The 14,578-nt window shown below is 37.7% G+C and overlaps 1 protein-coding gene across 1 annotated transcript in view; it reads left to right on the forward strand.

Moving 5' to 3' along the window:
• The first annotated feature begins 772 nt into the window (after window positions 1-772).
• DCUN1D1 (defective in cullin neddylation 1 domain containing 1) overlaps window positions 773-14,578 on the forward strand; it is a 38,660-nt gene continuing 24,854 nt past the window's right edge. The window contains exons 1-3 of the mRNA XM_079155756.1: window positions 773-906; window positions 11,807-12,023; window positions 13,169-13,337. Of these exons, the coding sequence (XP_079011882.1) occupies window positions 904-906; window positions 11,807-12,023; window positions 13,169-13,337 (389 nt within the window). The 5' untranslated portion in view covers window positions 773-903. The remainder of the gene's footprint in view (window positions 907-11,806; window positions 12,024-13,168; window positions 13,338-14,578) is intronic.

Here is a 14,578-nt window from a genome sequence, read left to right on the forward strand (position 1 = left end):
CATCTACCTTCAGCAAAAAAAAAAAAAAAAAAAAAAAAAAAAAAAAAAAAATCCCTTAATATTTCCAAAACTTACCCTGGAAAGGCTGAACTGAGGAGACTTTTGAGCAAGCATTCGGCAGGCCCTGATATTGCAACTGTGCTTCGGTGGCTGGCGCGTGGCCTCAACTGCCCAGTCCTCCCGAAGAACTCTAGGGCTATCCCAAGGTTCTTCCTGTGGACCCTTCCATCTGGGAAGAGACTATCCCACCCTAAAGAGCTAGATTAAGATCTCGTCCGGCATGTTCACGTGGGGGAACTTGATGCAGTCCAGATACTGGAACTGGGAGTTGGGGCACTAGGACAGAGGTGTTTTCACTATTTCCTTCTACCTCCACTTTTTTTTTTTTTTGTACTGATGGGGAGGGGTGGTTTGGGATGGATCGAGTGCCTCATTCATTCCTTTCAGTCGCTCCCAGCTTCGCAAGTTAATGATCATCGCTTGTCTCCTCTGGAGCCCGTGTAGACACGACCGCCGCCGTCCGACGGCGGAAGGAGCCCCGTAGGAAGCGGAGGTGGGATGTCCCTCGGCGCCCCCACCCCGCCGCGCTGCAGACCGGCAGGGGCGGCGGGAGGATGCCGGCGCGCGAAGGGCGTGCGCCGCCCGCTCCTCCTTCTCCTCCCCCGCCCACGCCCCCCGCCCCGGGGACCCCCGCGCCCGGGGAAGCCCCGCGCTCGGCGCCGCCGCCCACCCCCGTCCCTCCGCCTCCTGAGGCCCGGGGCTGCCTCCTCGGGCCGCGCCGGGGCCGCTCCGCACTGCGCATGAGCGGGAGCCCGGCGAGCCCGTGAGAGGAGCCGCCGCCGCCGCCGCCGTCCATTCGCTGCGGAGCCGGAGGAGGAGGGGAGAGGCCTGGAGGACACCAACATGGTGAGGCACTGCGGCCGCCCGCCGCCCGCCCGCCCCGCCGGCTGCGGCCCGGCGCTGCCGCGCACCCCGCCCCAGCCGCCCTCCGCCCCCTGCCCCGCGGCGACCCCGCCGCCCCGAGCCTGGGCCCGCGGCCTCCGTCCTGCTCCCGGGCGGGGGCTCTCTTACCCGCCTCTCCCTTCCTCCTTCGCCCCTTCCCGCCCGGGCGCCGCCGCTACGCGAGAGCCGAGGAGGCGGAGCGGAGTCGGGCCTAGTCGGGAGCCCCAGGGAGTTTGGGGCGCAGGGAATGGCCCCGGTGCCTCTTGCCCGGGCCCTGCGCGGGTGGGGGAGGCGTTGGGGCGGGGGGAGGGGAGGGGGCAACGGCCCTGCCCCTGCCCGGCCCCCTCGCCGGCTCCATTGTGTCTGGCTGGGGACGGGGGTCCCGGGTCCTGGGTTCCGGGTGAGGAGCCTCCCCCCGCCCCGGAACCGGGCTTCCCTCTCCGCCCGGCCCCGGAGAAGGCAAGACTTTGCCGGCTCTTCTCTCCCTCCTCCACTCCCGGCTCCGGCACCCCTCTGGTCTCCCAGGCAGTTTTGCTTGGGGCGGGGTATCAGCCCTTTTCCTCTGCATCATTTCCCGATGTGTCCCATGCTTTTGGGAAAGAAGAGTTTTACTGGCCTGTTGGTGGAGGTTATATTTACCTCTCTACTGAAAACAAGGGAGATTGCTGAACTTGGGGGAGGGGGTGTACGGAAGTGCAACCTGTTCTCATTTCATAGAATTAGGGAAAACAGACTTGCTGCCTTTGGAGTACCTATTTTATTTGCTTGGGGTGGGAGGAGTAATTGCTTTATTATAGCAGTTAAGGACCATTTGTGATTTTTAAAAAACAGTTTGTCAAACAGTTTCGTTTAGGGGGTAAAAGTCTTCCAAGCTTAAAGACCCTTATAGTCAAGTTGTTTACTTTGGTAATTACGTATCTGACTTTGTTGGACACTCTTTGTTTTTCAGAAGCGATGTTTGGCATTTTACAGTCTGAGCTTGAGAGGAATTCCTTGCAGGTTACTGTATGAATAGTAAAAATGATATTGTCCTTTTGCTCACGGGGAACATAAAGGCCTCTTGGAGGAGGGTGTATGTGCACCCCCGTGTTAAAGGAATGCCCCAGTATCTTTGGTTTTAGTTGATTATTTTCGCTGAAGGACTTTATCTAACCCCAACATCCCAACTTGTCAGTATTTTGGTTTCCTTACGGATAACTGGTCTAGTTTGCTACATATTCAAGGTTTCTAGTCTTTGGTTAAGTTTCATAATACTTTACAGTTTGTTAGAAAACTTTTCAATGAAGTACAGGTTAACGTTTAGATTGATAGTACAGTGTAAATTCAGAGTTCCACCAGGGACTCTGAACAGTTTCTAGTTTCTTAAGTATTTAAGAAATAAGTAAGTAAGACTCCCAGGAGTTTTCAGACTCTTGGCATTTGGTTGCGTATAACAAGCTTGAAGTAATGAAGTGCAATCCTCTGGTAAACACTAAGAGCATTGAAATGTGCAGTTTAGTATAGTCTCCAGATCAGCCACATCCCCTTAGAATTCAGGGATCTGATGATCATCGTCACTTGTTCAGGTATTCAGGATTGATGTGGTTCATATAAGAGTTCAGCTTGTGTTGAAGCTTGTAAGTTTCTTTCTTTCTTTTTTTTTTTTTGGTTAATATTAAATTTGCTAGTTTTGAAACTTACCCTTAAGTCGTAATTATACTGGTGGTGACAAGATACCATTAATTTAGAACACTGTGGCTGAACTTCATGTTACTAGGATTGTCTTGGGTTTGCTCTTGTTAATTTAAAAACTCAACATGGGCCCATAAATAATTTATAAAGTATTTTATAAACTTTTAACTGTCTAGATAGTTTTGGGGCCAATGTTAATTTTTTGGTGTGAATAGTGCAGCCCACTTCTACAGTACATATTATTATCAGTTCTGGAGCAAACTTAAATGATAGGACATCTGAACTATGTTCTGTAAGAAAGAAATACTTAAGTCAACTTACTCATCCTACCACATACACCAAAAAATAATCCCAAAAGAAGACCATATAATATTTTTGAAAAGCTTCTAAAAAGGGTTCAAAACTAATTGGTTGCTTTTTTATTCGTTTGTAAGAGGACTGGATTGGATTTGATGATTTCTAAAGTTCTACCCAGGTTATAATTTTATGATTGTAATAATTTTTCTTAAATGTGTGAATGTGTAGATTGTAACCTGTTAGGTTTTTATAAACTCAGCATCAGAATTTCTAGACCTGAAATGGCCTCAAAAATCATTTCATTTACTCCTCCCTACTTTTACAGAAGAAATTCAGGCTGAAGGAGGTTTTTAAGTTCAAATTTGTAAGATTGTTGCAGAACTGAAAAGTTTTCTCTTGGCCTCCATTTCCTCCATTTGTGGTACATTTAAATAAATATTTTAAATTACATGAAATCTAGAGATATGGCTGAAAATTGCATTTGAAATTATATTAAACAAAGGGAAACATTAGTATTTTAGTATGTTAAGTAAGAAAATTCAAATTAACAATTGGTGTATGGTATTAAATACCGTATTTTTAATGACTTCTTATAAATGTGTGAACTTTGAAATTTAAGATCCTGGTTTCTACAAAAACCAGAACTTATAAATCCAAATGTGTAAGTTATTCTAGGTTGTCTCTTCAGAACTTGTGCTTTTCTGTGCATATCCACAAGTAAATTAAAGGAGGGCCTTGATCAGTTTCTTTGTTTATTAAATGTTCACTCTGTGCTAAACACTTTTCAAGGCACTTAGGAGATTGTATGTTTTTATGTGTGTGTGTGTGTGTTACACACACATTCACTGAACAGAAATCCCTGCTCTGGTGATGGTTACATTTTTAGCAGGAAAAGACAATAATGAACATAGTGTTTAAACTTTTTCCCTGTATTAGAAGGTGTTAAGTACTGTGTGAAAACAGTGTTAGGAAAAGGGTTTGGGAATGCTGTGGTGTGGTGGAAGTGGGGTTGCGAAATGGTGTCTATTCCACTGAAGACCTCAACTTTGAGTACACTGGGAGATGAGGGAATAAGTCATGCAAAAATATGATGGAGAGAGTTTTGAGGAGTAGTGAGACCAGTGTGGCTGAAGCACAGTGTGTAAATGTATAGCTTTATGGAGCAAATGAGGTATGAATGGAGGAAGTGGGAATAGGATGAGCATTGTGAGGATATTGGCTTATTACTTCCAAGAGAGATGGGAAGTCACTGAAGGATTCTGGGTCTTTGTTTCTGTCATCACAGTGTCCTATTACAATATCATAATTATTTTTTAAAACAACCTTTAAAAGACAAGACCCTTATTAAAGTTTTATTTACCAGGCAGCTTGTGTATACAGTTTTGAATTCTATTTATGATTATCTAATGTTCAATAAAAACTAGTTGGTCATCAAGTTTACCTACCCACACTATGGTTAATAAAAACAACACACCAAAACCTCTTTCATGGATTGTTGAATACACTCCAGTGGTTTTTATGTAGTTTAATGTCTATATGCAGAAAACTGGGCCTTTGGGGAAAAAAGAAAATTGACAGTTGAAAAGATACTGTGTGCTTCTCAGCTTACAACTATTCTCCACTCCCATTTGTGAAATAGTATTACTACCGTCTTTTAGCATATCTGGAAATGTAAATGTAGTGGTTCTAGATAATTTGACCAAGGTAGATTAAGAGCTAGCGTGTGGCAGAGCACCGATTAGAAGCATGGTCTCTCTGGTTCCACACTTTATCTCCTCACTAACCCCCATCCACTCCTTTCTTTTAAACCTAGCAAGCACCATTTGGGTACAGGTGTGGAGTCTGATTTGTTTCACTCTGATTTCTCCCTTATATTGAATAGCAGCAGTTGTTTCCACATCAAATCGAATGATCTGAAATTAACATTTAGTGTATGAAAATTACAGCACTTTTTTGCATACAGTAAAAAAGTTGGAAAGTAAAATTAATAGCATGTGTTTTGTTTTTTAAGTTTTAAAAGCTCATTTGAGTCAAATGGCTATTTTGATTATGGTCTTATATATTAAGCATAAGGAAAATCTGGGGGAAAGCCCCCTTTTAAATTTCAGTATGTGATGTTTAAGTTGCATTAGTATTAGCCTTGACATTTGATGAGAGAAATAATTCCAAATATGATTCAGTGCTTTGTGGACAGAAACAGGCTATCTAGTTTACCTCGCCATTTTAGGTGTATGTCTCATACCATAGAATCAAAAATGCAAGGGAAAAAATGCCTCCAAAATCATCTTTCATCATTTTGTTGAATTGGTTTTATATAATTAGTGTATGTAATGTATATAATCATTCACTGAGAATGATTTGGCCACTTTTTTGTATTATAAAAAATTTAAAAGACCTTACTTTTAAATGCTTTTTTTTCTGCCCACAGAGATAAGTTGCTGAAGTACAAGCCCATTTCCTTGTTATATTAGTGTATTTTAATTTTAATAAATATTTAGTGCTTATTATTAATAGGATCTTAGTATTTCTATTTAAGATTGAGTAGATATTCTTAGAATGGATTTTTTTGTGTTACTCACAGGCACTCAACCACTAAAACACATAACACATCCCCAGCCCTGTTTTGTTTCTTATGTAGATATGAGTCTCACTGAGTTGCTTAGCACCTCCTCTTTGCTGAAGATGAACTTGCAATCCTCCTGCTTCAACCTCCAGCAGCTGGATCACATGCATGCACCACGTTGCTCAGCTGGATTTCATTTTTCAGAGACTATTTATTCTCTTTATGAAAAAAATTGCTTAATTGTTGAGTGCTAGCCATTGTAATAAGGTACCTACTGAACTTTAAAAACCTCATTTAACCTCTTTGAGGTTTTTGTTTTTTTCTTTTTGCCTCAGTAATCTTTTCTTGTTAATTGACTTTCTTTGGAAATAGATGTTTGTAGAGAGGAAAACAAATTTGGTTGAAGTGGGATTTCACTATGTCGGGTGGTGAGAAAATTGTTTAAATTTCCATCAATGGGATACTCTATTAAAAAATATGTGAGGAAAAGTCTACAGAACCACTTTGAATCTTACAGGTATAAAAATATTTCTGAAGTATTTTTAGGTGGATTATCACTATATTTCATTGTTTGTAATACAGTGTATTATTCCATATTTGACTCATCAGTAGTATACTGCCTCTTAAAAGTTAATTTTTACTGTTATAGTGCAGGAAGTATAAGAATGATAAACAGCTTATGCCTAACCATAAGTAATTATTATAAAGGTAATAATTTGAAAAAATACTGTGAGGGTCTTGTTTTTGCTTAACATTTGATATTGCAAACATTTCCTTATATTTTCTGGCCATAGTCTGCATATGTGTATGCATTTTCTGTTTCAAGCCTTCTCATTGGAAAAGAAAACCTTGACTTTTAGTACTCCTGATTTTTTTTCTTTTAACCTGTTCCTCCAAAGCTATAGATTGTGGCCATCTTTGAAAAATAGACTAACAGGACCATAAACACATTTTTCTTCTTGTTTTATGTTGTCTTTAAAATAATCTTATCACCTTCACCCCTACCACCCCCAACAAAACACTTAATAGACCTTCCATCCCCAAATTAGCTTTTTAGTTAGGTTGTGGGAGAATGCTTAATGGGGAATTTTTAGTGAGAATTCAAATTGTTTACATTTGAAAAGGGAAAGATCAGTTATTTAACTTTTCCATAAAAGAAGGTGAAGAAATACTGCTCACAATTTCTGCCCCCCCCTCCCCCCCAGTGCACACGTAAGTTAGTGGTTGCACTTTTGCCTTTTGTTTTCTGTTTCACATGAAGACAGTAGAATAAATGGAAAAACAGTTTTCTTTGAAACTGGAAGGAGAATTTCAGTCCTGGCTCTGCTACTTTTTGGATGAGTTTAAATTATGCTCTGAAGCTTGTTCCTCCTTATTTAAAATGGGATCAGTGAGACCGACCACCTTGCAGGGTGGTTCATAATTAAATACCAGCATAATGCCTAGCACACAGTAGAAGCTCAGATAAATATTATCTTCTAGTTTTCTGACTATGGTTATTATTTTTTCTTTATTTTTTTAAAAAAAACTTACTTTTTTCTCTGGATTTTCTTTTTTATGGATTTGTGTGCTAGTTACAGTTAATTCATATAACCGTAACACCTTATTTATAGAGGAAGATATTAAGGCATAGAGAGTAAGAAATTTTCCCCAAATCAACACAGCAATTAAGAGGCACTGTGAGATTAAAATCTGCCAGTTTGAGCGTTTGTATTCTTAACTGATGATGTTATATTGTCTCTTTGTGTAGGTATAGGGCAAAAGTAGAAGATCTGCTACTACTTAGATTCTTAGCCTGACTTTTTCTGCAGTAGAACTTTCCCCCTAGACAAAAGTATTCCTAGGAGCGGGTAGTTTCATTAATTGAATAGATTTTTCCTACACTTTTGATGTGAGACCTATAAATCTGTGGGAAGACCTTTTTTGTAGATGAGTGTTTTTAGATATTGGTAACATTTGGCTATATTTGCAGAATACTATGTATCATATATTAAAAGTATGATTTTTCTAGACTAAAACCAGCTCTTGTAAATTTCATGTGAAGTTAAATTGTTAACCATGCGATAATCACAATGAGTCAACATATGTAGCTTATCCTGAGAATTGTGAATGATCATTGAAGTGTTTCACTGTTAAAAACATTGACTTTTATGAACTATATTCATCATCAAATAATTAGAATTGTATTTGAAAAGTAATTCTTGTAAAACTGCAAAGACCTGAGTATCTCTTTCTGAAGTTGAAATTGAAGGGTGAGAAGATGAAAATTCAGGGTAATAGAAATAATCAAATGGATCTTGGTTTTTTTGCTTTTAAAAAATATTGCTTACTTATTAAAATGATTTCTGTTTTGGAATTGTTAGGAATTAGTTACTAGAAAGTCATTTTCCATGTTAATTGTTTTTCCTAGGGGGACATATTTAGAGTAGGAAGACTTTATTAAGTTTACTTAAAAAAAAAAAAAAAAAAAAAACAACTATAGGGCCTTTCTAAGCCTCCATTCTTCTGTTCACAATACTTCGTAGATTTGGTGGTAAATTTTATTTGACTATATACTTGGCTACATCCAAAGCACTAGATTGATTTTTTTTCAGATGAACTATTATTATCATTGGTACTGGGGATTGAACCCGGGCTTCATGCATGCTGAACATTTGCTCCACCACTGAACTACATCCCCAACCCTAAACTGTTATTTTAAATGTTATTCTTAAATTTCTTGAGTAAAAAGAATAAAAACGAAGATGTACTAGATTTAAGTATAAGATAATAATGTGATGATAATCCAACCATTTTTATTTTGGAAGGTCGAATAAGTGCATATTATTATTATGGTACTATTTTTAACTTTGCTTATATTGATAAAAGTAGAATTAACATTATGTACAAGATGTAGCATTTTTCTTTTTTTTGCTAGAATTTAATCAAGGTATACCTTGTTTTACAGTTTTCATAATTAACACTTTCGAATTTCCTTGAAAACTAGATAATATGTAGGTAATTTTAACACCTGAGTACTGAGTATGTAATGCTTAATTTTATTTAATGATCACTCTAGTTTGTTTGTTTTAAAAAAGTGTTAAACAGCATATACTACATTTGAGTGCTGAATCATGATAGTTATCACATGTTTTTGTACTTGGGAAGATCCCCACTGGGTTTGTAGTGGAAATAGAGAAAATCCATCTGCTTTTTCTTCCATCTCAGTTTTTTGTCCACCCTCTCATTACCCGTAAGATAATTCTCTAGTTAGTCACCAAGATAATTCTCCAGTTAGTCACCTTTTTTCTCTTCCTCAAGTTGATAAAATTTAAACTTTTGATGCCGTGCTGTCAAAATCACCTTGCCCTGTGCATCTGGTAAAAGGTGTGAGAGTTTTATGGTTCACCTTAATAGACTTGAGAAGGCGGCAAGTATATGTAATCTACTTTTGATACTACAGAATTGGGTGCATGAAAATTAGTGTTAACATTTATTCTAGGCAGGGAAAGCAGACAGAGAAATGGTAAGAGAAGTGGAGCGTACTTATCAGACTTCGCAGGAATGGGATTGCCCGTAACCCTTGGTCTTTCTGGAGTCCATGCTATCAGTTCTTTCCCAGGTATCGTCCATTAGTCTTTATGGTGTTGGAAATGGGTCACTGTGGCCTTTTTCTTAAAATATATTGATATTGCCACAGATATAGGAAATTGCACACAAACCAGTTTTCATTTACATATGCATTATTTATTAAATATGCTTAAAAATAAGATATGACTTGAAATTAAATAATTCATTTGTTTAATTTTATTATTTGTGTGGGTTATACAATCTTTTTTTTTTTTTTCCTGGTTTGCAAAATTCTCTTCAAGTTTATTAATAAAGAAAATTGCCACAAAATAATGGAGACAGCTTTCAAAACTTCACAAATTAGAAAATTAACACAATTTAAAATCAAATCAGTAATTACTTAAGAAAACCACAAATATAATTCTGAATAGTTCCTAGGTTAGCATTTCAGGAAGTTTAGATGTACTAAATTCTCAAAATACAGTAATGTCCATTTTAGTGCCTACCTTTCCCCATCATCCTGCGCCCAGCAAACAGTTCTCAGGCAGCAATCTACCGTTGGAACTTGAATTTTTTTTTATCCTTATTTTCCGATTTTCTAACATCTTGCTTTCTGTTAGGAAGTCATTAACAGTGAACAGCTCTTTTTGACCTATAGAAGCGTCTTTAACTGTTTTTCACTTCTCTTCAAAAAAGATAATTAAAATGTTAGGGAACAGAGCACTGGGTTTAATACCATGTGATAAAACCTCAAATAAACCCGATTGTTGTAGGAGAATGGGGGGAAAGTATGCAAGGAGTTATATCAGATTTAATTAAAAAGTAATTTCCAGGATGTGGATTGTGTTGGTATACTTCCACGTTTATCTCCATTTCCTACCACAGTGACCCTCAGGTACTTCTCTGTTCTTTAGAGAAGGATTAAAACGTGTACCATATGACTCAAGGGAGAAAGGTATATGTTTTAAATAATTTTCAGTAATAAGTTGAAATTGAAATGACTATTTTCAGCCAACTAAGTTGCAAAAATTTAAATTATCATCTTCCTTGGCATTGATTTCATTATAAGTTTATTGTCAATTAAATAATAAATCTCAAGGATGAGTTTTCAAAAGGGAAAGAACCCAAGATCTTTGAAAGCTGTGTTATATAATGGGATATGACTTACCTGGTGTCCAGGGGTTGTAGTTATTAGTGAAGTAGCAGGACGTTAGTAAATTCATAGTCTTTAATTTTAATAGAGAACAAAGGTTGAGATTTTAATCTGTAATTCTAAACAGTAACATATTTACAGAGAGAGGAGTATGGCTGACAGATCAGACTCCTGATCATAAACATTTCCTATTGCAAGAGATAGGGTTGACTTTCATAGGATTTTGCATAGTCTTATTTTTACTCTGTGATAGGTAGAAATATTTATATCTTTGGTGGTCTTTCTTGAGACTTTTAAACACTTTATAAATATATACAGCAAGCAGTGTAGTTTATGGAATGGTTACTGGGGCAAGATGTTAGCTCAGTAGTAGAACACTTGTCTAGTATGCATAGCTATAGTTTCAGTCCCAGATCTGGGGATAAAATGATGACTAAGACTTGGATTTGTGAAAACTGTTTGCTTTTATATCCTTCCTACTAGAAACCTGGGTGTTTTTTGTGAACAAATACCTTAACCTTCTGGGTGCTTTGTCATGTATCCAGGCAAGGGATTAAAATTTGTGATCTGTATGTTTGGGCTGTATTAGAGATTTGGGGGTTCTTAGATATGTTGCTTAAACTATACAGTACCTCTTAATGTTTGCCTTACTCAAGTACTTCCCCCCCCCCCCCCTTTGCTTATCTTAAGTAGCACTAGAAGAACCTGGGACTTGGGGGGGGGGGGTGTGTGTGTGCGCGCGCGCGTTGTGGCAAGAGTAATAGTGGGGAGGCTGAAGTTGCACAGGGTGTACAGGGTACCAGCCTGGGTGGAAGGGGAGGGAGAACATGCCCCCCCAACAGTATTTTTGAGCTGGGTCATTTTGTTTTGGGTTCAGGTCAGATGAGAAAAGAAACTGTCAGTATGGGGCAAGTGAAATGTTTGCATTATAAGGGCTGTTTGGAGAGAATAAGAGCCTGTGCTGGGCTCTTTGCTAAGGCAAAGTGGTGATTCCTTCAGGGAAAACAGAAGAAAAAATCTATTAAAAAGTAACTATTAAAATGGGAAGGATGCTTCCTATTTGAGTGAAAATATGAGGAAATTCTAGCCGTCAATTTTATGATTCCTGAATGGCACTAGTAGAAATGTAGAAATGTCTATTACTTTCTTCTATTTGTTAAACATGACAAAACAAGGCACACAGTGCTAGGGAACATGGCACCATAACAGACACCTGATTAACAAACACCTGTTAATCATATTTTTCCCCAGAGTCATTTGCCTGACTAGCTAGATAGTGTCACCTTCTCTCCCACCTCTCCTTATTTATCCTTGGAGCTCTGTGCTTGATCAGGGTTTTGAGTTGCTGCATTTCCTTTCTAAAGCCTTTATGCATGTGCTCAAGATCCACTTAAGGAGAAATGCTGTGCTTGAGCTTCTTCTGCTTGTGTACAACTGTCTTTCCCAAAACTATACCAAATTTCATGTTTCAGAATTTTAAAGAATGTCTTTTTGATTAACAATATATCATAAATAAGTTTAGTGTTTTATGAGGAAAAATACTACTAAAAATGATTAGTCAGTCATATAGAAATACTTAGTCTTATGTGATTTTTACATAAGAGTTTCAGTTTATTTTCTGGTTTTAATAGAACAAGTTGAAATCATCGCAGAAGGATAAAGTTCGTCAGTTTATGATCTTCACACAATCTAGTGAAAAAACAGCAGTAAGTTGTCTTTCTCAAAATGACTGGAAGTTAGATGTTGCAACAGATAATTTTTTCCAAAATCCTGAACTTTATATACGAGAGAGTGTAAAAGGATCATTGGACAGGAAGAAGTTAGAACAACTATACAATAGATACAAAGGTGAGTATTTGCTTGTGACTTTAAATATTCTGAACCAGTTTTCCAAATTATGGGCCTATTGTGAGAAATCATATACTACACAGAATATAAATTGGGTGAGTGTGTTCAGTAGAACTCTGCAGGTCTTAGAATTATTTAAGAGACCTGACAGGAGGAATTATTTTCCTCTTTTCACTAAAATCTCATCTTGGCTTTTTATTTTTTTCTCTTTTTCCTCTCCCATTGTCCAATTTGGGAATAGAAATGAGGGACCATTTCTTCTTCCCCTCATTTTTGTAACGCTCAGCTGAACTAGATTTTAAGAAAACTTACAGAATAACTTTTTAAAGAATTAACAAGTAATGTGTACTTTAAAAGTTAAACAGGACTAGGGATAGATCTCAGTGGTAGAGTACTACCACTAGTACTAGCACTAGGTAGCATGTGCAAGGCCCTGGGTTTGATCCTCAGCATTGCAAAGGGAGAAAAGTTAAATAGCATGTAATAGGTGAGTAAATAAAAGAACAATTAATAGTTTATCTTTTCCTTATTTTTCCGATGTAACCAATATTTAATAGCCTGGTGTGAATCCCTTCTGTGTCTTCTATGTTTATGCAGAATATGTGTACAGTTACAGTTTCAAATATTTCTAAGAGTGGAATATGACATGTAAAACTCATGCTTCATCTGATAAGTAAATATTTTTTCCTTTAAACAATAGACATTGGTATTGTTGAGATTAAGAATATTATTGGTATTCAGAAGTGATTGTTGTGATAAAATGAACAATAAGAGAAAAAAGAATTTTTGTGTGTAGTACTATTAATTCAGAATGTCTGCTTAAGCAAAATATGGATATGCTGAATAGAATCCCTTGCCCATACATAGGAATGTCTGATTTTCTGAAAGTTACAGGTATTGGCCATTTTCCACATGGATTAGTGAGACTTTTGAAAATTAAGTGCACATCTACATGTATTTCTCCTGTATACCTTAATAATGCTATTTAGAGGAGCTTAAAGGCTTTAAATATTGAGAAAACAGAGTAATGTTACTTCATGTCTTTTGGTTTTAAAATAGAAAATAAAGTACTACCTTTTTCAGTTTTAGGAATATAGCACAATAAAGTATGGCACTAATTTGATGTTGCATTGTTATTTTTAAAGATCCTCAAGATGAAAATAAAATTGGAATAGATGGTATACAGCAGTTCTGTGATGACCTGGCACTTGATCCAGCCAGCATTAGTGTGTTGATCATTGCATGGAAGTTCAGAGCAGCAACACAGTGCGAGTTCTCCAAACAGGAGTTCATGGATGGCATGACAGAATTAGGGTGAGTATAGAACCATCATAGAAAATTAGATATAGTACTGTAAGGATTCGGGAACTGAATTATGTCATCAATTTTTAAATGTAAATTTAAAATTTTTACTGACAAACATTAGTCTAAGTAGAAATGGGCTAACAGGCTGATTCCTATGTTAAACAGTGTTCTGGGCTTGCTGAGTTACGTGTTTACTATCACCTATTCTATTTGCATTATATTTTCATCATTTGTTTCGAAGAGAGGTTCACTAGTATTGAATTTATTATATATATTAATATGTAACATGGAAAAGTGCAATGAGTGAGTTTGTAAGTTATTTCCTAGTGTGACGCTGTAAACTCTGAATTGACAAAATCCTAGAATTTAAAAACTGGATGGTAACTTAGAAGTTACTAATTGCTTTTTGTTTCACTTATGCCTTGACAGATGATTAACTGAATGTCTTTTGATAGATTGAAAAGTTATAGGTAGAGATTTTACTTAGGACCTCTAGTTGCTTATTGAGATTATGGCTGCCCTTTCTGTTTTCAATGGGCCACGGTTGAAATAATAGCTAACATTGAATATTATTTTTTTTTAGTAACTGTGCTAAGTACTTCACCTACTTCTTCACCTACTTCTTTGTTGAGAGTAGTAATGTTTTTAAACTTTATTTTAGAGATGAGAAAAGTAGGATTCAAAGAAATTTCAGAATTAGGAAATATTAGAATCAGAATTGAACCCAGACACACTGTTTCTTGAGCTTGAGGGCCATCATAATTAGCAGGGTTCAATCAAGACACAAAAACCATATCAGTAATTTGACCAGGGAAAATGTAATGAACTGTTTTACTATGTAAAAGAAAATTGTGACTGTAACAGAGGTCATTATGTTTGTTACCACCCCTGTGGCTGAGTGAAGTAAACCAACTAGGAAGGAATTTAGGAACTGAAGAGATAACCAGCAAGACTGAGATTCAGACCTTGAGGGGAGAGGGGGTGGCTGCTGCAGGAACAGGATGCCTGTGATGAAGCTTCCACTCTGGTGGATAAAAAACTGGTTAGAGGCCACTTATTGAAGAACTGTGAGAGTTTTCACTGCTGGTAGACACTGCTGGAACCTCTTCACACACTGAAATCATTGCTCTCTGCAGAAAATAAGCTGGGGTAAAAGTTCCTTCTTCCTCTTCTGGCGTTTATTGCCCTCTTTTGGTAGAACCTAACGTTGAGCAAGCTGGTGAGAGAAATGAAGTCTCACAGTTAGTAAC

The sequence above is a fragment of the Sciurus vulgaris genome, assembly GCF_902686455.1.
Source record: "Sciurus vulgaris genome assembly, chromosome: 10".
Lineage (NCBI taxonomy): Eukaryota > Metazoa > Chordata > Mammalia > Rodentia > Sciuridae > Sciurus > Sciurus vulgaris.